The sequence below is a fragment of the Ursus maritimus genome, unplaced genomic scaffold, assembly GCF_017311325.1.
Source record: "Ursus maritimus isolate PB19 unplaced genomic scaffold, ASM1731132v1 scaffold_20, whole genome shotgun sequence".
Lineage (NCBI taxonomy): Eukaryota > Metazoa > Chordata > Mammalia > Carnivora > Ursidae > Ursus > Ursus maritimus.
Window position 1 is genome coordinate 39,282,734 of NW_024424453.1, and position 22,711 is coordinate 39,305,444.

The following is a 22,711-nucleotide window of genomic DNA, read 5'->3' on the forward strand; positions in this document are numbered from 1 at the left end:
TTTAAGCTACGGGATTGGATAAAATAACCCAAAGGGTGTAGAGTGAAGAGAAATGGGCTCTACCCTCAAAGAGTTCAGCGTTTAACGGTCTGTTGGGGGCGGGGGGTGGGGAGGAAGGAGAGCGGGACCTGTGAGGAGGTGAGGGGTTGGCCCAGCCCAGGGTCTCGAAAGGCCGGTCTGTTTGGCTCCTCGGGGCGGTCCTGGTAACTATCCAAGGTGATCTGAGGTGTCAAGGGGGGATGGTGATGAGGAGGGGGACGTGGAGGGGACTCCCAGTCCGAGGCGGGAGGTCGGCCTGGAGGGGAGGGAGGAGGGGAAAGAGGAAAAGGGATTTGGGGGGGAGGGACTAGGAAAGGGGGGCATGGGGAAGAAGACAAGAAGCCAGAAGCAAAGAGGAGAGAGGAGGCGGCGGCGAGGGGGCGGAGTCGCCGCAGCGGCCGGCCGAGAGGCGGGCGGAGGGAGGGGGTGTGTGCGCGGGTCACATGGTCGCAGCTGCCCTCCCCGTCAGCCGCCCTCGCCGCCGCGGTGCGCTGGCTGCAGGAAGCCGCCGCGCCGCCGCTTTTGTTGTCAGGGACTCCGCGAGGAGCGCCGCTCGCCGGCCGCCGCCGCCCTCTCTCACTGCAGCCCGCTCTCTGGCCGCGGGGCCCGGCTCCCGGGCGCCCCGCCCGCCCTGCCCATGAGGGGGCCCCGCGACCACCGCAGCTTCCAGCCCGGGGCGGCGCGGCGCTGAGGCAGAGGCGGCGCTGCCACCTCTGCGGGAAGCGGGCAGCCTCGGTCCCCTCCCGGAGGGCACCATGGAGGTGAATGCGGGTAAGTGCCGGACTGCGGAGGGTGGGGGCACGACGGAGGGGGCTCTCGGATCCCGTTGGGGGCACTTCGGGGGACGGCGGCGGGGGGGTGACCCCAGGGCTGGTGGGGTGGGTTACTGCCCGGTGCGTATCGGCTCGGGCTCGGTTCCCGCTTCGCCCCCGGGGCCGCTCCACGGCCGCCCTCCCGGCTCCCTGCAACGCCGCAGCGCGGCCCGGTGGCGCCGGCCCGGCCCCCCCCTCACATGGCCGGGCCGCGCGAGCCACGTGCGCGCTGTGTTTACGTTCGGCGGCGCGCGGGCGCCGGTTGGCTGGGCGGGCGCGTGACGCGGCATTACATAATGGGCGCTGAGGCGGCGGCGGCGGGCGGGGACACGTGAGGCCGCTCGGCTCGGTGACCCACATTCCCCGGGGCCGCAGGGACACGTGGGGGCGGGTGCGCGCGCGCGCCGGCGGGGAGAGCCGCAGCCTCCCGGGAGGCCCCGCCCCTTTGGAACCCTCCGGGCTGTGACGTGGCCGCGATTCCCTCCTCCCCCGCGGGGTTGCACACTGCGGAGGAGGCCGCGCGTGCGCGTGCGGTGAACCCCGCGCCCGGGCCGTCTCGAGGCCGGCGCGGACGCCGCAGTGCACCCGCTGCCGCCCTAGCGTCGGAGGGGTGACCCCGACGCGCGAAGCCGGGGCCAGGCAGACTGCATTGACCGCAGACCTTGCGGATACTGAGGAAGAAGTGCGGGGTCAGGGCGCGCCACAGGCGGAGAGAGGTTTCTTGGGGGAAGACTCGGCGTTTCCCCAACGCGAGACCCCTCGGAGCTCTGAGGTGCTTAGATCCCGAGCAATGCCTGGTAGCTGGGACGGCACCCGCCCTTGTTATGATGCTGCTTCAGTATTTCCAGGAAAAATGGTTGCTCTAGGACGTGATTTATCTTATACACCTTCGGTCATAAAAAGCTCGAAAATCTCCTCGGTCTGGGAGTCTATAGGTCACACCCATTGCTAATCATTCAGCTCACGTAGGGTCGGGATGACTCAGGTGATCCTAAGTGACCCCGAGACTTTAGGAAAGACTGGTTAGTGTTTATTTAAATTGACTTTTAAAAACCCATTGGTTGCCGACCTTTCTTGAACCTGATCAACAGAATTTGGCTTCATCAGTATTTTTGTAGTTACATTTCCTGTTAATGTTACAGAACAATACCGTGCTCCCTTCCCTCCTTTTGTCTGCCCTCAGAGATGGTCCTTACACCTGAGGCCAGTGAGATTACAGAAGAAGCCAGTTTGTGATGAGCACTGGGTGTTACACGCTACTGATGAATTACTGAACACTACACCTGAAACTGATGTACTACTGTATGTCGGCTAATTGAATTTGAATTAAAAGCCAGTTTTTTAAGTTATATGCACTTTTTAAATGCACAGACTTTGAAAACAAACGTGAGTTTTCCATCAGTAGTAAAAATAAAGACCTTTTCTAGCTTTTAATTACCTCTGGGTCTGCTTAGCTTTTGAGGGTATTTTTAAAAATTGGGTAATCTGTCATGGAATTAAACTTTTGCTTGATAAAAATTTAGAGATTATTAGGTTCAACCTTTTTCAACCCAACTTTTAGCATGAACGAATTCTTCCAGATTTGTAGCTTTGTAAGGTGGGCTAGCTCAGGCGGCTAGAAAGTTTTTGTCTGGTTTGAACCTTCCTGGAACAGTATCACTGCTTTTAATCTTGCCTTTTGAAGCTACGGATAATAAAACTTCCTTTGGATGACTGTTGAACATACCGCTCCAGTTCTTCCATTTTCAGTTCTCATTACTTGGTCTGTGCTCAGTGTTGTTTTGATCATCATCCTTGTTGCCCTTTGGGCTGTGGCACCAAGAAGTGAACAGGCTCCTGCGGAAATGGTTGGACAGTTACCAAGTTCCAAGTTTTGGATTCTGCTGCAAATGAATTCTCTGGCAGGCTGAACTTTTGTGGCTTATTGGCTTTGCTGACTCATAGTAACCTTGCAATCAGCTAGGACCTTTTCATGTGAACTATTTTGAAGCTAAGTTTCATCCGTTGTGCAGATAATTGTTTACCTGAAGTGCAAGAATTTGCAATTATCTTTCTTAAATTTTCTCTTGTTCCTTTTGGCTCCATTTTCAACCTGTCTCAAGCTGTTATCCAGTACATTAACAATTTCTGCCATATATCTGTTAGAGGGAGTATTGGTAGGCATTCCCTTTAATTTCCTTCAAATTGTTAATGTTGATGAGGGTGGGGCCAAATTCAGTGCTTGTGGCACACCTCTGACCCATCCCTTTGGTTGGTATCATTGTATCAGTATAATACACATTCAACCAGTGAGCATTTCATCTTTTATGACATATTGTGTCTTTACCTTATCCATGACTAATGCAGATGTGAAATAGTGAAGTGGCAGAAATTGTATACGTTTCTGTCACAGATTCTGGGTGACTATACCATGTTCTTTTTTCTTTTTTTTTTTTTTTAAGATTTTATTTATTTATTTGACAGAGACACAGCCAGCGAGAGAGGGAACGCAAGCAGGGGGTGTGGGAGAGGAAGAAGCAGGCTCCCAGCAGAGCAGGGAGCCAGATGTGGGGCTCGATCCCAGGACCATGGGATCACGAGCTGGGCCGAAGGCAGACGCTTAACGACTGACCCACCCAGGCGCCCCTATACCATGTTCTTTAAAGTAAATGATAACTCACTGCACAAACTTCATAACCATAGCTGTAATTCACATTTTTAAAAATTGGAAAAACATTCCCACATAGTTCATTCTTGTATTTATAAGCCTGTATTTCTCCTAACTTGGAAAAAAATGTCAGAAGAGCAGTAACGGTAAAGAAGTCAGTTGGAGAGAGAAACAGCAAGATCATGGGAAGACTTAGAAGTGAAGTAGCAATTTGCTTGACTAGTCAACAGAGTTAAGATACTCAGAAGGTGGTGTGGAAATAACCTCCGGGGAAACCGCTGGGTCCATATGACACAGTCAAAATTAAAGGTAAGAAGAAAGGATAGGGAGGGTTAGTTTAGTTTCAGCTCTTCTAATTGAACTCTTCAGTATGATGGTAAAATAATAATCACCATATTGGTTGAGTACTTACTATGTGCCAGGCCCTTTACATGTGTTACTACTTTTGACACCACACATTAATTCTAAGAAGGCAGTTACTGTTACCATTTGAAGATGAAAAGCTAAGTAGACTGATGTTAATTAACCTATCCAGGCAAGTGGTGGAGCCAGATTTTGAATCTGCAAAGTCCACTGGGAGAGCACAAACTACTATGCTGTATTGTCTAACCCCACATAACATTTGATGGTATATACTCATCTTGGTGGTCTTGTCTTCTTGGGGGTAAAGGAAATGACTGTGTGGATCCACTTGATCTGCAGTGGTACAGGGTCATAGCTGATGGAAAAGGGTGGGTGTCAGTAAAGTCTCCTAATCTAGTCATTCCTCTCTTTTAATCTTGTTGCTAGTCAAACTGTTTTTTCCCCAGACACTAGATTACACTTGTGTCTTCCCTCTCCCCCACTCCCCCAGTAATTTACATGGAGACAAAAAAACACTATGTTATAAAATAAGACCGATCTGTTTTGTCATCCCATTTTTTGTTTTCTTAAATCTCTTACATGGTACATCATTTAATAATTTGCATGTTCTTCAAGACCCCACTTATTGTCACCTTGGCTGTGGTTGCCCCTTGTGATCTTTGCCCTCTATAGTGCTCTTGTGTGATCCTCAGCAGTTCACAGTAATTTGTATGAAACAGTACTCACATTGCACTGAAATGAATGGTTAACACAGCTGTTTCCTCAGTTGGTCTACAGGCTTTTTAGGGAAGGGATCATGTTGTTCTCCGGAACCCTGACACTCAGGACACAGTTGAAAGGTTAGTGCTTCAGTTAGATCTACCATCCTGTGAGTAGAAATTATTAGGAACCTAATTTTAAATTGAGGAAACTAAAGCTTCTTGATGGTAAATATGTTTCATTCTCAGTCACAAGGCACAGTCATGAGTTGAACTCAAGCATACTTTCCAGGATGGTGGGCAGTGGGAATGAGAAGGTTTTGGAGATGGGCAAGCCTAGAATTGGGGTAAGGAAAACCCCAATAGATGGCAAACAGTAAGTGCTTCCCAGCAGTATAAAATTAGATATTGACTTCTGGCTTGTCTGAAGTTGACCACTGGGTAAGCCCTAGCCTGGGAACCTGGCCCAGCTCCAGGGATTTTTTTCCAACTAAAAATAGAGAAGACTGCTTTAGCTAATTTTAGCTTGAGGCATCTAAGAAGTACATTCTGCCTGTTTCTGGAAGTGTTGGGACTTGCTAGATCCGGGATTTTACCTTTCTTGCTTTATCATCAAAAACCATGTATGTAAAAAGAACTTTAATAATCCCCTTTTATGAACATCACTTCATTTCAATCTTGTAATAACTCTGGCAGATATTCCCATTTTATAGAAGGTGACTCAGTTTTAGAGAGATTGAAAGTGACTTGCTTCCCAGGTCTTCGCGGTAAGAGATAATTATCTGTACTCTGGCCTTGGCCTTCAACCCCGGCCCTGCCATTAAGTAACTGTATTTATATTAAACCTCTCTGAGCTCTGAGTTCCTTCTGTGAAAAATGGGATAATGGAAGTAAATGCTTGTGAGGTCAAAATGTGATATGAAGTTGTGTCACTTTATTCTTGGTATTCAGTAGGTACTTGAGGACTTGTAGTTTTCACTTCCCTTTCTTCAGTGGGTTGAGGAACTATTAGATGTACTCCTTAACTTTCTAGGAAATTAGAATGTAACCGTTTGGGTTACTAACCATCAGGTCAGTAAATTCGTAGCAAGAGTGGATGCTAGGACAACTAAATCAGTGTTGAAGTTCTTGCTAGGAGAATGTAGCTGCTTCTAGATGGCTCATCTTTGATACCGTGGTGCCTGGCACAAATGCTTGTTGAAAAGCATTGTTAAACTCCCTGAAGATAGGAATTGGATAGTAAATGGATTGATAGTAGCTCAGTAATTTTTCTTAGGTTTGATTTTGGAGGCTTTGAAAAGAAGGTGCATTTTGGGTGTTAATAACAATACCTTCCAGGGGCGCCTGGGTGGCGCAGTCCTTAAGTGTCTGCCTTTGGCTCAGGGCGTGATCCCGGCGTTCTGGGATGGAGCCCCACACCAGGCTCCTCCGCTGGGAGCCTGCTTCTTCCTCTCCCACTCCCCCTGCTTGTGTTCCCTCTCTCACTGGCTGTCTCTGTCAAATAAATAAATTTAAAAAAAATTCTTAAAAACAACAACAACAATACTTTCCGTTACCCAGTTGGTGTTTTAAAACAGTTATGAAGCCATTGGGATACCTCTGATTTCTGCAGGTTTATTTCTTTTTTTCTGAGATTTTATTTGAGAGAGAGGGAGCCAGAGAGAGCGAGCACAAGCAGGGGGAGGAGCAGAGGGAGAGGGAGAAGCAGGCTCCCTGAATAGGGAGCCTGACAGTGGGGCTCGATCCCAGGACCCTGGGATCATGACCTGAGCTGAAGGAAGCTGCTTTAACCTACTGAGCCACCAGGTGCCCTTGCAAGTTTATTTCTAAAGTGAGGTTGTCAGAACACCTTATGAACATAAATGGCTCTCTCAAATGCTTGCCCTAAGAAAGTCTTACTTTAAGGAAAACCATCACTTTCTCATCTTTTTCTATCTTGAGATGTAAGGAAGTGAATTTACCACCTAAAGTGGTAGTACTTTAGGTAAGATAAATAGCTGTGAGATCTTCCTTTGGGAGTTTATTGAAGACTAAGGATAATATTTTCCTTTGCATTCTATTCTGAGTGTGTAGACATGTGAAAAAAGTAACAGTTTGTTAACACCTGGGATTTCTGATGTGAACTTCAGATCCCTAAAATTTTATGAAAACAGATGGCACGGTGGTTTTACCCAGTAACATGACATTTGCTAGCCTTCCGAGTTAAAATTGTTTCTCTCTGGATTCACAGTATATTAAGGGTATTCAGTATGTTATGTCAATAAAAACATCAACTTTTAAAACTATGAACCAATTTGTGCTTTAATTCAGTCATTGTAGCTATTCTTAAACTTCAATGTGCAAAGAATTGCTTGGGGAACTTGTTAAAAATTAAAAATGGTCATTCCTGAGGGGCCCTCTCTAGTTTGGGCAGGGCCTTGGAAATATGTATTTTGAAAAAGTACATTTTCAGGTGGTTCTCATGATATATATTTTACATAATTTCTCTGGATGATGAGAGAAATTCTCTGGTGGTTCTCATGATATATATACTTTACATAATTTCTCTGGATGATGAGAATAAACTCAAATTTAGGAAGTTTTTCCTCCACGTGTTTGGAGTTCTAGGAGCTTTCAAAATCAGCAGTAGATGAAATTTCTATTAAAATTACCCTTGGTCACTGGGGCGCCTGGGTGGCTCAGTTGGTTGAACATCTGCCTTTGGCTCAGGTCATGATCCCAGCGTCCTGGGATTGAGCCCTGCATCGGGTTCCTTGCTCCATGGGGAGTCTGCTTCTCCCCCCCCGGCCATGCTCTCTCTTTCTCTCTCTCTCTCTCAAGTAAATAATTAAAATCTTAAATTAAAAAAATTACCCTTGGTTGCATTTTCTTCCCTTGAGCGCAGATGAAGACATTGGCTTGTGACAGTCCCGTTTTACTGTGTAACTGTTTTATTGTGTATCGTTATCACCGAGAGGTTGATTAAAAGTTTCTGATTTAGTAGATCTGGAGTGGGGCCTGAGAACTTACGTTTCTAACAGATTTGCAGGTGATGCTGAAGTTCTTGATCTAGGGACCACACTTTGAAAATGACTGGTTTATAGGTGGGGAGCACATTGGAGGTCTAATATTAATCATAAAGCTCTGGCTTTGCTCTGGGAAGATGATAAGCACTTGTCAAGAGGACATTTGGGAAGTGGGTTAGTCTAGAAAGACCAGAGTCACACTTCCAACTTCAAGACTGATAGCAGGCTTATGCTTAATGAATGGAAAAGTGGATGGAGTTCTCCACATTATTTATATTTTTTGTCTTTAAAATTCAAGCACATGTAGTTGCATTTATGCGTATTGAATTTGTGTATGATGAACACTGTTGCAATTTTCTTGGCATGGTAGGTGCTCTGTTAACTTCTCTTTGGGTCGTGACCAAAATCCCTAATAGTTATGGTTTTACTTTACTTCTCAGGAACTTCCCATCCTGGATGTGTATACTTGGTACTTAAATACATGTCTGGTACCTTAGTTCAACACAGCAGACTAAAAGTGACCTAAAATTCCTCTGCCTATTTTTTTCTTTTCTGTAAGTGGAAGTGTCTTTCTGTTATTTGGAATTGTTTTGGCCTCAGCATTTTGCTGTGTGTGTGTGTGTGTGTGTGTGTGTGTGTGTGTGTGTGGTGACTTGTAAAGTGTGGCTTTTATCTAAAAAAAAAGATTGGGGAATCATTTCTCATTAGCAGAGAAGTTTATTTCAGAGTGAATGCTTAAATTGCAGTTGTTACTTAGGGAATGTGCAGAACTCTCCACTTATTACTCTGTAGTTATCCAGATTGTTGTTAGAAATGCCCTGTTTTTCTTGTGACTCCCTAGTAATGTTTTATGATATTTGGGTCTGTCCATTTTATTAAATGTGGGCTTCACAGAGGCAGAGAAGTAGGTCTTAAAAATATTTATGGCAGAGTTCTTACTTGGGAAGCATGTATAGAAGATTAAGAGACACTGTGCACTTAGGTGCTTATAGTCTAGTTGAGAAAGAGATGGAAACAGGTAAACAGTAGGTTTAATAAGAGCTCAGGACAGTGATAAAGGAGAGATAATTTTACCTTTGTATCTGATACACATAAAAAAATCCCATAAATGTTTGTTGATGATAGAGGAAAGACGAAAAGAAACCACAGTAGATCTTGGCAGAAAAGATGAGAATTAGTTGTTTGGCCTGGGATTTGGAAAAATAATATATTTGGCTATGAGATTACTCTTGCAGCATTTTATGTCTTTAAGGAAGATGTTTGAAATTATACTCTAAGAATAATTTTAAATACTATTTCTTAACCTGGGAGGTTTACAGTCTTTAAGAGGCCAAGACCAGTTTTCACCAGGGCTGTGGAGGTTATATTATTGGTGAGGTTGTGAGTAGTGTTTTGAGAGTAGCTCTGTGGAGAGAGAATTAGCGTCAGCCTTAATGTTATTTTCTTATAGCATGCATTCTTTCAGCCTCTTTTAACATTTACTGTAAATAGCAAGTCAGAAGAACAGGTGGTGAGTCTGGATTCCTTAAGAGCTGTTTACAGATAAGTGTGTCTGCAAGTCCAGTGGCAGAAGCAGGTGGAGAAGGGGGAATGTGGAACTGGTGATCAGTGGATAGGCATCGAAGCTTTCAGGGATGTTTAAGGAAAGATTCTGGGGGCAATAGCTACGAAAGGTTCCCCATTTTGACATAAATTATGTGGAGTTCAAATGTTACATCTGTTCTTGGTTAACCTGTGTTTTAGCCAAGTGCTGGGGGAGGCAATTTGACTCACTGTTTCTAGGATTGTGTCATAGAAAGGTATAATGAAGGAGGCAAAGAGAGGACCAGAAGCAGACTTCTTCATGACCAAAACATTTTGTTTACTCTAAGCCATGTAGTCAGTCAGGAAGGTTTTTCATTCATTTTAGGAAAAAAAAAACTAGAAAATGAAAAGCTTTAGGTTTGGATCTTTGTGTGCTCAGAATAATTAAGCCAGTGAGAACCTTCCTATTTTTTAATCAGTGGAAATATGTGCATTGAACTTCGTGGAAGCAGGAAGAATAGAAGGAAATAAGTTACTTTCTCCTTTTAGGGTAAGTGGATATTTAGTCAGCAACCTGTTTCTAAAGTTAGTGACTTTACTATTCAGATTTGGAAAAATAGAGAACATATATATTGTCGTGTATCTAATTATCTGAATTCTCCCCTCTTTTCTAGGAGGTGTGATTGCCTATATCAGTTCTTCCAGCTCAGCCTCTAGCCCTGCCTCTTGTCACAGTGAGGGTTCTGAGAACAGTTTCCAGTCCTCCTCCTCCTCTGTTCCATCCTCTCCAAATAGCTCAAATTCTGATAATAATGGTAATCCCAAAAATGGTGATCTCTCCAATATCGAAGGCATCCTGAAGAATGATCGAATAGATTGTTCTATGAAAACAAGCAAATCAAGTGCACCTGGGATGACAAAGAGTCATAGTGGAGTGACAAGTAAGTTACTTTAGTTCTCAAAGGTTGGTGCCATTAATTGCACGTGGGGTTTATTTTATCAGTTTTTCATTTGGGTGTCATTTCACCCCCTTCTGGGTAATCATAGTTTAGTAGCTAGGTAAGAAATCAGTGATGATTTTACAGCCTAGGGGTTGTCATAATTGAATCGTGCCACAGAGCAAGATATGTGATATGCACTCTGCCTGACCGTATTTCCTCTAGGGTATCTTTTACCACATTTTCCCAGTTGCCTTTCTTCTGGACTCTTGGTACTGAATCTGGTTTCTAGAACAGAGTACTTGTTGTGGGAAGGGGTTTGCTTTCATGAAGTTGGAGCTAGGAATATTTGGGATTAGAAAACAAAGCAGCATTGGGGTAACTAAATGAGAGGTGAAATTTGGACTCCTGAGTGAGTGTGGAGGTAAGACTGGGTGAAACACGGGAGGAGCGGTGCCTGTAGGTGAACTGAACTGAGTATGGTTCAGCAGCCTGTGGAGACACCTGTTCACACCTCTGTTGATTGACTCTTGTCTGACTTCTTCATTCTTACTGAGGAGAATTGCTTTTAGTTCTGGTTGCATATATATGGTGTAAAGTAACTCTAGATTTATAGAATTTCATTGTATGTCTAAAATCATCAAGAAAGGAAAAAAACGGCTCTCAGATATTTTTGGCAGGCCCATAAACTGTCTTTAAAAGAAAACTAAGATTTCTTTGGATTTGTTAATTTGTTGTAAAGATTTTTCTTTTGCATTGTAAAAGTAGATTTGTATCTTTTGGATGTACTTACAAGTTGAATAAAATAAATTGGAATCACTTGGAAAGAAAACAAACAGTTGAAGTTTTTCTTCCAGGTTTATACTTTTTGTGTCTCTTTGTATCTTAGAATTTAGTGGCATGGTTCTACTGTGTAAAGTCTGTGGGGATGTGGCGTCAGGATTCCACTATGGAGTTCATGCTTGTGAAGGCTGTAAGGTAAGCTACTGATTCTGGGATTAAAGAAATTGGAGTTAGCCTTGCCAATTTCCACAGTTGATAACCTGGGAGCATGAGAAAAGTTAGCAGCTACTCTTAAAGTTTTTTTTTTTTTTTTTAAGATTTTATTTATTTATGTGACAGAGAGACAGCCAGTGAGAGAGGGAACACAAGCAGGGGGAGTGGGAGAGGAAGAAGCAGGCTCCCAGCAGAGGAGCCTGATGGTGGGACTCGATCCCAGCACGCTGGGATCACGCCCTGAGCCGAAGGCAGACGCTTAACAACTGCACTACCTAGGCGCCCCAGCTACTCTTAAAGTTTTAAGCATTTTATGTAGTATATAAATGTAACTTGTTTTGAAAAATGTATCTTTAATTCAGTGAAAATATTTCTTTTTTCTTTTAAGATTTTGATCAGAATAAATTTGCTATCTCGCTCAAACTTAATTGTGGTATGAAACCAAGTGCACAGATGCTTATTCATAATGCATCAGGGCACTATTCCGGGTGGTGGGAAAATAGCAGGGAGCAAAACAGACAAGGCACTGCTGCCTTGTTGGAACTTAGTTTAAACCAGACTTTGAATAGGTCTCCTGAGGTATGTCGACATTCTGATCTGTCAGGTATTAGGAGTTGGGAATAATTTCTACATACTTGTAAAAATGTGGTATCTTCAGAAGTAATGCCAAGGGAGTAAAAGAATCTTGAATATAAATTGAACACTTGGGAAACTTCATTTTATTTTTAACGTTCATTGAATATTTCTTGGTTAGAGGGTCAGCTAATTCCAAGTGAGATAGTCTATACCTTCTACTTCTATCCAGGGAATCTCTCTCCTTTTAAAAAATCTGACACAATTATTTCTCCCGAGTATCAAAAATTAATATGGCCGAGACATTTGCTTTTGCTGTTTTCTGACTGAAAGCCAGGAACAGGAATCCAGTTTGGCAAGATATGATGGGTAAGCAAGATAAAGAATATACATGATGGAAGAAGAAGTATTTTCTAGGGTATCTTTGAATAAATTGTGAGTTTTGTAGCTCTTAATGGCTGGGTCACTTCACAAGACTAGTCAGTATTTAATACAGAAGTAGCACTTTTCCACTGTTTAAGAAATTCTGTAAATACTGTTTTACTCTTTTTTTTTTTTTTATAGATTTTATTTATTTATTTAACAGAGAGAGAGACAGCCAGCGAGAGAGGGAACACAAGCAGGGGGAGTGGGAGAGGAAGAAGCAGGCTCCCAGTGGAGGAGCCTGATGTGGGGCTCGATCCCATAATGCCAGGATCACACCCTGAGCCGAAGGCAGACGTCCAAAGACTGAGCCACCCAGGCGCCCATACTCTTTTTTTTTTTAAATAAAAATGTGAAATAATTGTAGAGCAAGTGTCATTCTCACTTTATTGCTGAAGAAACTAAAGCACAAGCAAATGAGCCTAATTGTGTATCCTTGATAAATACACATAATTGTTCTGTACCCTCTTGAAATATGTCTAGTTCAGATATTCTAGTGTCCAAGTATATTACAGTAGTAAAATTTAAAAATGTTGTTTCAAAATTATACAGAATCATGAAATGTGTGGCTGGTTATGATATTCAAGGAAACTGCAATTTAAAATTTTGGTAATTGTGTTCTTGACTTTTCCGTTCTTCCTGAGACCATGAAGCTGGAGCTCTTTGAAGACCCATCACAGAGCATATGCTTAAATTGTTTGTATAGTAAACGCAGTTAATTGTAGCCATCTAGCAGGGAACTGCCTTTCCTTGGATCAGTAGCTGCTCTGTGGGTGTGTGGTGTCACATGTACCTGTTGCTGACAAGTAGCCAGGAGCATCTGGCACATGCAGTTAGACCTTGCTGGTGTCAACAGGTAATGATCAGGAAAGACCAAGCTCTCCTAATGGAGTCCTTGGTTCTAGTGAGGGAATTATAGCTCTGGAACACATTTCTCTGTCAACTCTTTAAAAATCAGTCATTCATACTTAAAGCGTTTTGGGATTTGTATGTGATTAAAGTTTGGGCTGGAAAGTGTGGGTGCAGGCAGGGGTCGGTAACAGGTTAAAGTGTGGTAAAGGGTGCTTGGCAAGCTCCAAGATTCTCCAAAGGGAAGAAGGGGAAGAAGAGTTTTGTTTGGCTAGTAGGCATAGGTGCTTACTAATACCAGTAAGAATCCACTTAAATTCTGTGCGTCAGTGTTACATATCCCTGTGTTCGAAGCCAAAATTATTTCCTAGGTAGCTAGTAAAATACTCGGTAGTCAGTTGTGGGGGGAGTGCTTACAAGGATTTCATCTGGATGTTTTTAAATGGCTGAGTACATCTTCCTTTGTTCTTAGGGTTTCTTTCGGAGAAGCATTCAGCAAAACATTCAGTACAAGAAGTGCCTGAAGAATGAAAACTGTTCTATAATGAGAATGAATAGAAACAGATGTCAACAGTGTCGCTTCAAAAAGTGTCTGTCTGTTGGAATGTCGAGAGATGGTATGTTCCCACTTTAACGAGCACTCTTCTTAAAACATATGGAGCTAGGCTTTTATTCCTCAGCATAAACCAGACCTATAGGCCAGTTACTAGTGGCCTTCTTGTGCTTAGAGTGAAACAGATTTTAGAAAACACATTTTGATGCCTTGTAAGATGCCAGATTCATTAAAGTTAAATTTTAGTGTTATCACCCTGGAAAAACAGCTTTTGGCTATCTTTTGGGGCTTCTTGTAAACTCCCCCCCTTTTTTTAGTATGCACTTTTTTCTTTTTTTTCTCTGTCTCTCTCTTTTTTTTTTTTTAATGAGAGAGCGAGAGTGGGGAGGGGTAAAGGTGGGGGGAAGAGAGAGAATCTTAAGCAGGCTCCATGCCCAGCACGGAGCCCAACGCAGAGTTTGATCCCATGACCCCCAGATCATGACCTGAGCTGAAATAAGAGTTGGAGGCTTAACCGACCGAACCACCCAGGTGCCCCTCATTTTGTTTTTGATATAGGAACCCTTGGCTCTTTCTCCTTGATTTCTCAGCATTTCTGAGGAACCCATTTCTCCTATGTGAATTATCTCTATGACTTTCTCAGCTCTGAGATGATAATGTGTGTTTAGGGCACAGGTTCTGAATACATTGAAAGGAGATACAAAATTAAAAGAAACAGTAGGGTCTGGGGTGGAGGTGGTTGCTAAATTCTGGCAAGATCCATTCCCATAAAAAATAAAAGTTAATTTGCGGGACTATTAGTATTTTCTGTGGATGACATCACTGGAAAATTTGGCTCTTCTATTGTGCTTACAGAAATCACTTTTGGATAGTCTCATTCAGTTCTAAGTAACATACCAGAAGAGTATGAGGTTTTCAGAGGGATTAGTTTAGTAGGATTAATTAAGAATTGCTAAGAATGAACCTGATACTTATCTAGGGAAGCGTTGCTTAAGCAGTCCCTTAAGTTACTCTAATATATTATACGAAATAGGATTTGTAATAGAGCTTCTCGAGTAATGGATTTCAGCGGTTGATGTTTTGGATTTCATTTGCCTGAAAATTTTTTTTATACTACTAGAAATACTGATCCAAAGTTGTTGGATATTGTGATTTCCTCAAAAGAACAAAAATGGCAATTATTTGTGGAGGAGGGAGTAGAGGTAGAGTGTGAAACATGATAAAATTGTCCATAGCAATAATGTTGGAGGCTACAATTAGATTAGGAAGGTGTTCTTGCTGGGTGGGTGTATTGGATTTTTATTATCGCCGTATAAATATTAGACTAGAAAGCTTTTGTTTTCTGTCCCTCAGGGATAGGAATGTTGGGGATGGAACATATTCTAAAACTTGGCCTCTAAAATAATGGAGGATGAATGATGTAATTTTTGTTTCATTGATTTTAATTAAAATCCAGCAAATTTTCAATAACTGCATTTCTATTGATTTTTTTAATTAAAAAAATTTTTTAAAAAGACTTTTTTAAGAAGCTGGAAAGGAGAGAGCAGATCATTTAAGAGTTGGGTTTTGAGAATAGGGTTACAAAAATGAATTGACAAATGTTAGATGTTCAGGGCGTGCTTATACCTGCTAGGTTCCATTAACATTAATGGCTGTGGGTAGTTGAATCCCATGTGTCTTCTTAAGAACACAGCCTTCAGCCTTGTTAATAGGTGCTGTGTAGTAATGCTGATCTGCTTCAAACTGTGATTTTTATTAGTTAATTTCAAATTTTTAAAATTTTGCTTCTAAAATACCCAAGACATAGATCTTCTCTTTGCTTTGTTTTTGGGAGAAAAATGAAAACATTTTCTCCTTTCCATTTCCTATGGTACTCAAAAATATAACCAGCCAATTTAGAATAATTTGGGCCAGAGACATACAGATATTTTTTATTTGTATCACTACAGGTCATCGTTAACAGAGATAATTTGGTGCTGTTTGTTTGTGTAAACAAGTCTTATTTAGAATATAGATATTAAATATCTTTTTCTTCAATAGCTGTTCGGTTTGGTCGTATTCCTAAGCGTGAAAAACAGAGGATGCTAATTGAAATGCAGAGTGCGATGAAGACCATGATGAACAGCCAGTTCAATGGTCATTTGCAGAATGACACGTTAGAACATCATGAACAGACAGCCTTACCAGCCCAGGAACAGCTGCGACCCAAGCCCCAGCTGGAACAAGAAAACATCAAAAGCTCTTCTCCCTCTTCTGATTTTGCAAAGGATGAAGTGATTGGCATGGTGACCAGGGCGCACAAGGATACCTTTATGTATAATCAAGAGCAGCGAGAAAACTCAGCAGAGACCATGCAGCCTCAGAGAGAACGGATTCCCAAGACCATGGAGCAATATAATTTAAATCACGACCATTGTGGCAGTGGGCTTAGCAGCCATTTTCCATGTAGTGAGAGCCAGCAGCACCTCAATGGACAGTACAAAGGGAGGAACATAATGCATTACCCAAATGGGCATGCCATTTGTATTGCAAATGGACATTGTATGAACTTCTCCAATGCTTATACTCAACGAGTATGTGATAGAGTTTCGATAGATGGATTTTCTCAGAATGAGAACAAGAATAGTTACCTGTGCAACACTGGAGGGAGAATGCATCTGGTATAGTGAAATCAATTTTTTTTACCCAACTTGCATCAAGGAAAGCTTTGAAGGTTTTCTTTTATTTGTGGGGAGTATACCAACTTCAGGGGCAGGGGTGGTGTCAGAAAACTTGAGACTTACAGAATCAGTTTTGTGCAATATTTTAGGTCAAATACTTCTAATAACATCATTTATTGATTGACCTAATTTCACACAGAGCTAGGTACAAGCATGTGATTTGTTTGATACTGTGATTGGGATTAGGATTTTATATAAAATATGGATCATGTAGAGTTGGTCCTTTAATTCTTAGAAATCCATTTCAAAATTTAAGCATTCTGATTAGTCACTACTAATCACTTACTAGTCACTTACTAGCTTGGGGATTTTCTCAAAGGGCTGGTCATATAGCTTGCCACAGTTAGTAATCCTTTGATTTCTGTGGAAAGTGTTTCTTTAACCATTATAATGCAAAAAGGTCTTTGAATATAGAACACGGATGATGTTTTACTGTTTGAGAATTTAGGAGTATTTTAATTTAATACGCTAGTTTCTAAGGATTTTCTCAGACTTCATCTTATGAGATGAGTTAATGTTATTCATATCATTCAAGTTTCTTTTTTTTATCAAATACAACAGTCTACTTGAAAGTACAGTGTTTATATTCAGCCAAAATTTCATCAAAAACAACAGTACCGCACCATTTCCAGTATAAACCATGAGGTCCTTTGATAGTGCTTGGTATTTTCTACAGCCAGGTAATTAAAGTCTTCTTTTTTCATTTTCAAAATAGCTGACTCTACCCCAATTCTTTTGTTCGATTTTTCTTGTTACTTGCAAGTATTTGATTCCGTGGGTCTGAAAGGTGACCTTATGATTTATTAGACTTAGTGCCTGCCTTAAGGAGGGAAGAATCTGTAAGCATTTAGGTTCTAATTTTGTGGAATTCTCGATAGTTATAGAATCATGCCATTCCTGGATCGCCTGTGGATTTAATGAAAATTTAAAGGCTGATTTTACTAATAGAGTATACAGTGAATGTTCATAACCTTTTTAGTGTTCTTATACCTTCTTTGGCTTTCTAGTTTTCCCTCACCAATCCTTAGGTAGAAGGTGGCCCTTGTATCTCCCGTCATTGTTTCCTAAGTGAACAAGTGGAGGCCGGTAGCCACACCACTGCTTATGAAAATAAATGGTCAATGATGTTTTTTAAAAAAGTGAGGCATCTCATTATCTTTCCTTCTTTGAAATTATAATACTGTAATTGTGCCATTTGGAAAGAAGTGAGTTTTGAAATATTAACTAAATTATTGGGTTCTAGGCCTGTGACTTCCAGCTGTATTTGGATAAATCACTAAACCTCTTAGAATCTCATTTCCTTATCTAAGAAATAGTAGTTATAATATCTGCCGTAAATAATGAATAGGATTGACAATAAAGTATGTATGAATTTGTTTGAAAATCATAAAACCAGCATCAGGTGGCAGCAGCGTTAAAAAATAAACTCTTAAACCTGTGCAGCAGGTTTTTGAAATAGCTTAGGCTACCTCTTTTACGATGCATTAATAGCCGTTCAAACTAGGTTGCCATGGGGCTTTCTAACATAAGGCAAGTAGCAAGAAGAGAAAGGTTAGTAGGTTTTACCTCTGTCTGAGAGTTATTTTCACATTGGGGTTTCCAATGATTGAGATCCCACTTTGGAAGTTTCTTTCCCATCTCTCACAATTTAAGAGTTTTCTGTTTTGTGCATGCTAGGTTTGTCCAATGAGTAAGTCTCCGTATGTGGATCCTCATAAATCTGGGCATGAAATCTGGGAAGAATTTTCAATGAGCTTCACCCCAGCAGTGAAGGAGGTGGTGGAATTTGCAAAGCGTATTCCTGGATTCAGAGATCTCTCTCAGCATGACCAGGTCAACCTTTTGAAGGCTGGGACTTTTGAGGTAGGTTTTATTTATCTAGAATATTGACGCAGGGTGTGTGTAGTATTTTATTTTCATGTACATTTTCATTCTCTTCTAAAATAAGTATTTATAGTCCAGAGGCTGAAATTACCAACAAAAGAATAACCATCTCAGAATCGTGGAAAGAGATGAGATTAATCCAGAGTTTCTTAGGACTTGAAATATAACTACTCTGTATTCTCAGCATACAGACTTCCTCCAGGTTCTAGTATTACTTTCGGGTGTGGACTGCAGGCAGGGTTTGCAGAGTGTTAGACGCTCACTGAAAGCCTAGCCTGGCGTTTCAGTGCAGAGTACAAAGGGCAAATAGAATGTGGTTTTTCTTTTTTAGGAGATTGTAGACTATTTTGGGGTTATATGAGATGGACGTGTCTTATGTGCTACTTTAGACCCTCTTGGCCTCACCTCATCCAGAGTCCTTGCTACTTTTTCTTCTCCAGCTTCTCTTGCTGTGACACATTCTGCCTGGACTTGGGGCAGCCACTGTTGCCACCCTGAATAGGATACAGAGTGCCTCTCTCTGTGCTATGTTAGGTGCCTTTCACCTATCTTCCCAGGGCTTCCCTGGTGCTGCTGAAGTGTGAGGAGCCTCAGGTCTTGCTCAGAGCTCGCTTAAACATTATTCTGAAATGCAAGGTGGTGGGTGGGAAGTTGGTGTCTACTGGGCCACGTCTTTTGTTCAGTGGGGAACGGGATCCAGGGGATATATTTTCACTTTTCCCTGCTGGTCCCACAGACTGAGCTCTCAGTTGTTAATGATACTGACTGGTGGCCAGCTCAGTAATACATCTTCTGATATTTGCTGTCATCCATCCCTTCCTAGTCTCATTTCCTTTTTCTGCAAACCTGTTTTCACATGTGGTAGTGAAAACCCCACATAAACTTTTCACATCCCACATAAACTTTTTCTTTATGCTCTGTTTTCAAGGGCACCTGGACCAGAATGGAGAAGGAGCCATATTCATAAATAAAATAGCTATGATATAATTTAAAAGTAAAACTGTTAGGTTAGGGTTTTCAATGTAAAGGAAAACATTAGAGTTAAGATTTAAATCTAAATCTTAGAGGGGTGTCAGTGATCAAGTTTAGTTCACTCATTTTTTTTTTTAAAAGATTTTATTTATTTATTTGACAGAGAGAGACAGCGAGAGAGGGAACACAAGCAAAGGGAGTGTGAGAGGGAGAAGCAGGCTTCCCACCAAGCAGGGAGCCCGATGCGGGGCTCGATCCCAGGACCCTGGGATCATGACCTGAGCCGAAGGCAGACACTTAACGGCTGAGCCACCCAGGCGGCCCAGTTCATGCATTTTTTGAGGTTAAGTAACTGTGGCCCAGAGAGGTGAAGAGATTTTTCTGGGATTACCAATAAATTTCTAACACAGGACTATAACACAAATCCCAGGCTCCAGGACTTGTGTTCTTTCCACCTTGTGATTTGTCTTGGGATTGCTGTGTTTAGTTAGTGCCATCTTCATAGAAGGCTCACTCTCTTTTGGATTGTCTTGAGTAAAACAAATCTTTGGGAGAATTGCAAAGGGGAGGTATTTGTTCAGTATTCCTCTGGTTGAAAGAAGTATGTGACATAGGTGTTACCATTTACTATAGGGGAAGGACAGCCGTAGATTAGCAATTGTTGACTGATTTGGTTTGGATTTGAATTACAACTTGGTATCTGGAACACTTCTGTAATAGTTTTCTTTGTGTATTGTCTCTTTGGGTTATGGTTTCTTAAAATAGTCTAATTAGAGTTTATCCGCAGCATTTGCCTTGGCTGCATTTGGTGTTTTGCTGTTTCTAAGTGTTGTTGCATTGAAATATTGCTCTTTTTACTGATGGTTTAGAGACCGTGTGATATACTTGGTAGCTTAAAGAGTTTCTTTAATGCCTTTGGCCAAGGTCCAGTTTCAGACTTCTTGGCATTATTGCCTGCTTTAATTTTGTATTTGCATTTCGGAATCTTTGTTAATAGAGTCTCAGAGTGTCACAGGGCTCAAGTATTTTGCCACTGGTGGCTGGAATTTTTTTTTGATGTTCTTGGGATATTTATTGTGTTGGTAGAGAATTTGCCTTAAGGGAATGGTTCTGGGTAAAAATAAACTCAGTTTTTCTTTTACAATTTTCTTTTATATGTAGGATGTTTCTTAACTGACTTGAATACTGAATTATTTCTTAGTATTAGTACTGAACTCCTTCAAATACGTTTAAGTCTTTTTCTTTTTCCAGGTTTTAATGGTACGATTTGCATCATTGTTTGATGCAAAGGAGCGTACGGTCACCTTTTTAAGTGGAAAGAAATATAGTGTCGATGACTTACACTCAATGGGAGCAGGCGATCTGCTAAACTCTATGTTTGAATTTAGTGAGAAGCTAAATGCCCTCCAACTTAGTGATGAAGAGATGAGTTTGTTTACAGCTGTTGTCCTGGTATCCGCAGGTAAGCAAGCTGGTTTCAAAATTGTGCCACACTCAGATATAGTTACCAAGTGGGGAGAAGGTGGTACTGCAATCCAGCAAGCTATTTATAAGACGAGAGGGCCTTAAGCAGATGCTAAACTGTATGAATCTGTTATTTTTGCATAATTAGACAGTAAAAATTCAAAAGTGCTGTACAGTAATAAAATGATGTTTAGATCTAGGCCTCACATTGACGACAAGTCTTAAACTTTTGCTCATAATTTTTACAAGTCTAAATTGTTATTTTTGTGGATTTAATTTTTAGAACATTAGGTGGTTCTGATACAAATTTTAAGTCATATCATAATTAAAATATATATTACTTGAAAATGTTAAAATTACTAAGATGTATTAGTGTGGTTTGTTCCGAAAATTGGTGAATTATGAGTAGGCTTTTACCCAGCTTTGCCACTGAATTTTCTGTGACTTGCGTAAATAGTTGTTTTGGGTCTTGGTTTCCTCATCCTGTGGAAGGAGGGGATTGTACCATATGAGCCAACCTGGGATCTGGCACAGAATAGCTACTTAGTTACTGTTTGAATGAGTGACCAAGGTTTTTGAGTTCTAATATTTAATGTTTATTTATATGAGTCATTGATGATGTATTCGTTTCCCTGCCACCTTGCATTTATATTATAGCTATTTCTCACCAAAGTATTTCAATTTAGATAATAGCTATTAATAGCAAATGGGAAATTGATACACAGTGACTTTCCTGGGGATATATAAATAAGTACCAGCCATTTTTTGGTATCACTAACTTTATTTTAAAACATTTGTTGAGAATTTTAAAGTATTTTGATATGACTTACTTTAAATTTCCTATTTGCTTCCTACTGTGTAAAAGCCATTATACCAGGTGCTGTGGGGGTTATAAAGTACAAGTTACAACCCCTGCTTATGTGGCTAAACTGTAAATCGGTAACTGCAAAGGAGAGTTGTGTATCTTAAAGGGCCTGTACATCGGTGTTATAAATAAATACTTAGGTCGTTTGGAAGCATAATTTGGCTACCTATTCTGATCAGCTCTACCTAGGTAGCTAAAAATGCACTTATGGTATGGAATAGTATGCAAGTAACAGGTTAATAAGGGATACCTGTTCTCTTAGTAACCTTATAATTAATGCTTCTTGCACTTTACCATTTTGCAGTCTCTTGATAAGTAATTATTAATGGTTTGAGTTGACATCTGATTAATAAATCTGTTATTGTGAAACTAAAGGTAATCCATACTTGTTAATTTCTTTATCTGATCAATATGTGCTAGGGGGAGACAGAACAAGCATTAAGACACAAGCTTACTCTCCAAGTATTCATGTTTTATTTGGAGAGACAAGTAACACCAAAAGCATTATGGTATTAAGCCATGTGGTTCTGACTGAGGAAGTAGGGATTCTAGGAAGGAAGATGAAATTACTTGAGAAAGCTTTGTGGGGAAGATGGACGTAGAGCTGGAATTTGAAGGAGGGGTTAGTAGATTTTCCCATCAACACAGTGGTGAAGCGGCTTGGGAGAGCATGAGGTAGGGCAGGGGCAGGTGGCCAAAGCCCAATGTGTACATCAAGGAAGAAAGGTACAGAAGGCTTGTGAGTTCAAGGGGCACCTTTATGGAATGACTATGAGGAGAACTAAGCAGAGAAGTTTTAACTGAGATATGGGGCAGTGGAAAGTCAGTGTAAGGGAATGATGAGGCATGAGCAAAGCGATGGTCTGACATCAGTCCTGCATGTTTATCTTGGGCGGATTAGACAAGTGAGTCATCAGAGCTGGAGGGGCAGTTTGGGAGGCTGTTGAAATAACTTCAGGTAGGAGGCAGTGGAGTGACCTCTTCCCGAGATAGGTGTGGTAGAGTAGCTGGAGCAGGAGGGACTGTCTCAGAGATGGTGCAAAGGAAGAAACAGCGGCAGAGGGTAAGGGGGAGTTCTGTACCAGGAAATGTGCTATTTTTATTTTCTACCAAGCGAACATAATTTTTATCTTGTTTTAATCTGCTTTTGAAAAAGCCTTTTGTTTACTAATTGTAAGAATTACATGGGTTCTTTGCAAAAGTAGAAAATACTAAGATGAACATAAAGACGATAATATTTCTACCAAAAAAAGATCACTGTCAACATTAGGAGGGGTCTCTGTCTGTTCACCTGTTCATCCATGTACCGTTTGCCTGCTAGTTGATCTATGACACGTAAAAAAATGTTTGACATACCATGTGAAAAAGAATGATTATAGAAGAATA

The 22,711-nt window shown here is 41.3% G+C and overlaps 1 protein-coding gene across 1 annotated transcript in view; it reads left to right on the plus strand.

Annotated features, from left to right (window-relative positions):
• Positions 1-537: 537 nt before the first annotated feature.
• Positions 538-22,711, plus strand: part of NR1D2 (nuclear receptor subfamily 1 group D member 2) — a 29,566-nt gene continuing 7,392 nt past the window's right edge. Inside the window, exons 1-7 of the mRNA XM_040636871.1 lie at positions 538-810; positions 9,763-10,029; positions 10,916-11,004; positions 13,340-13,484; positions 15,461-16,080; positions 17,818-18,003; positions 20,248-20,458. Coding sequence (XP_040492805.1) covers positions 795-810; positions 9,763-10,029; positions 10,916-11,004; positions 13,340-13,484; positions 15,461-16,080; positions 17,818-18,003; positions 20,248-20,458 — 1,534 coding nt within the window. The 5' untranslated portion in view covers positions 538-794. The remainder of the gene's footprint in view (positions 811-9,762; positions 10,030-10,915; positions 11,005-13,339; positions 13,485-15,460; positions 16,081-17,817; positions 18,004-20,247; positions 20,459-22,711) is intronic.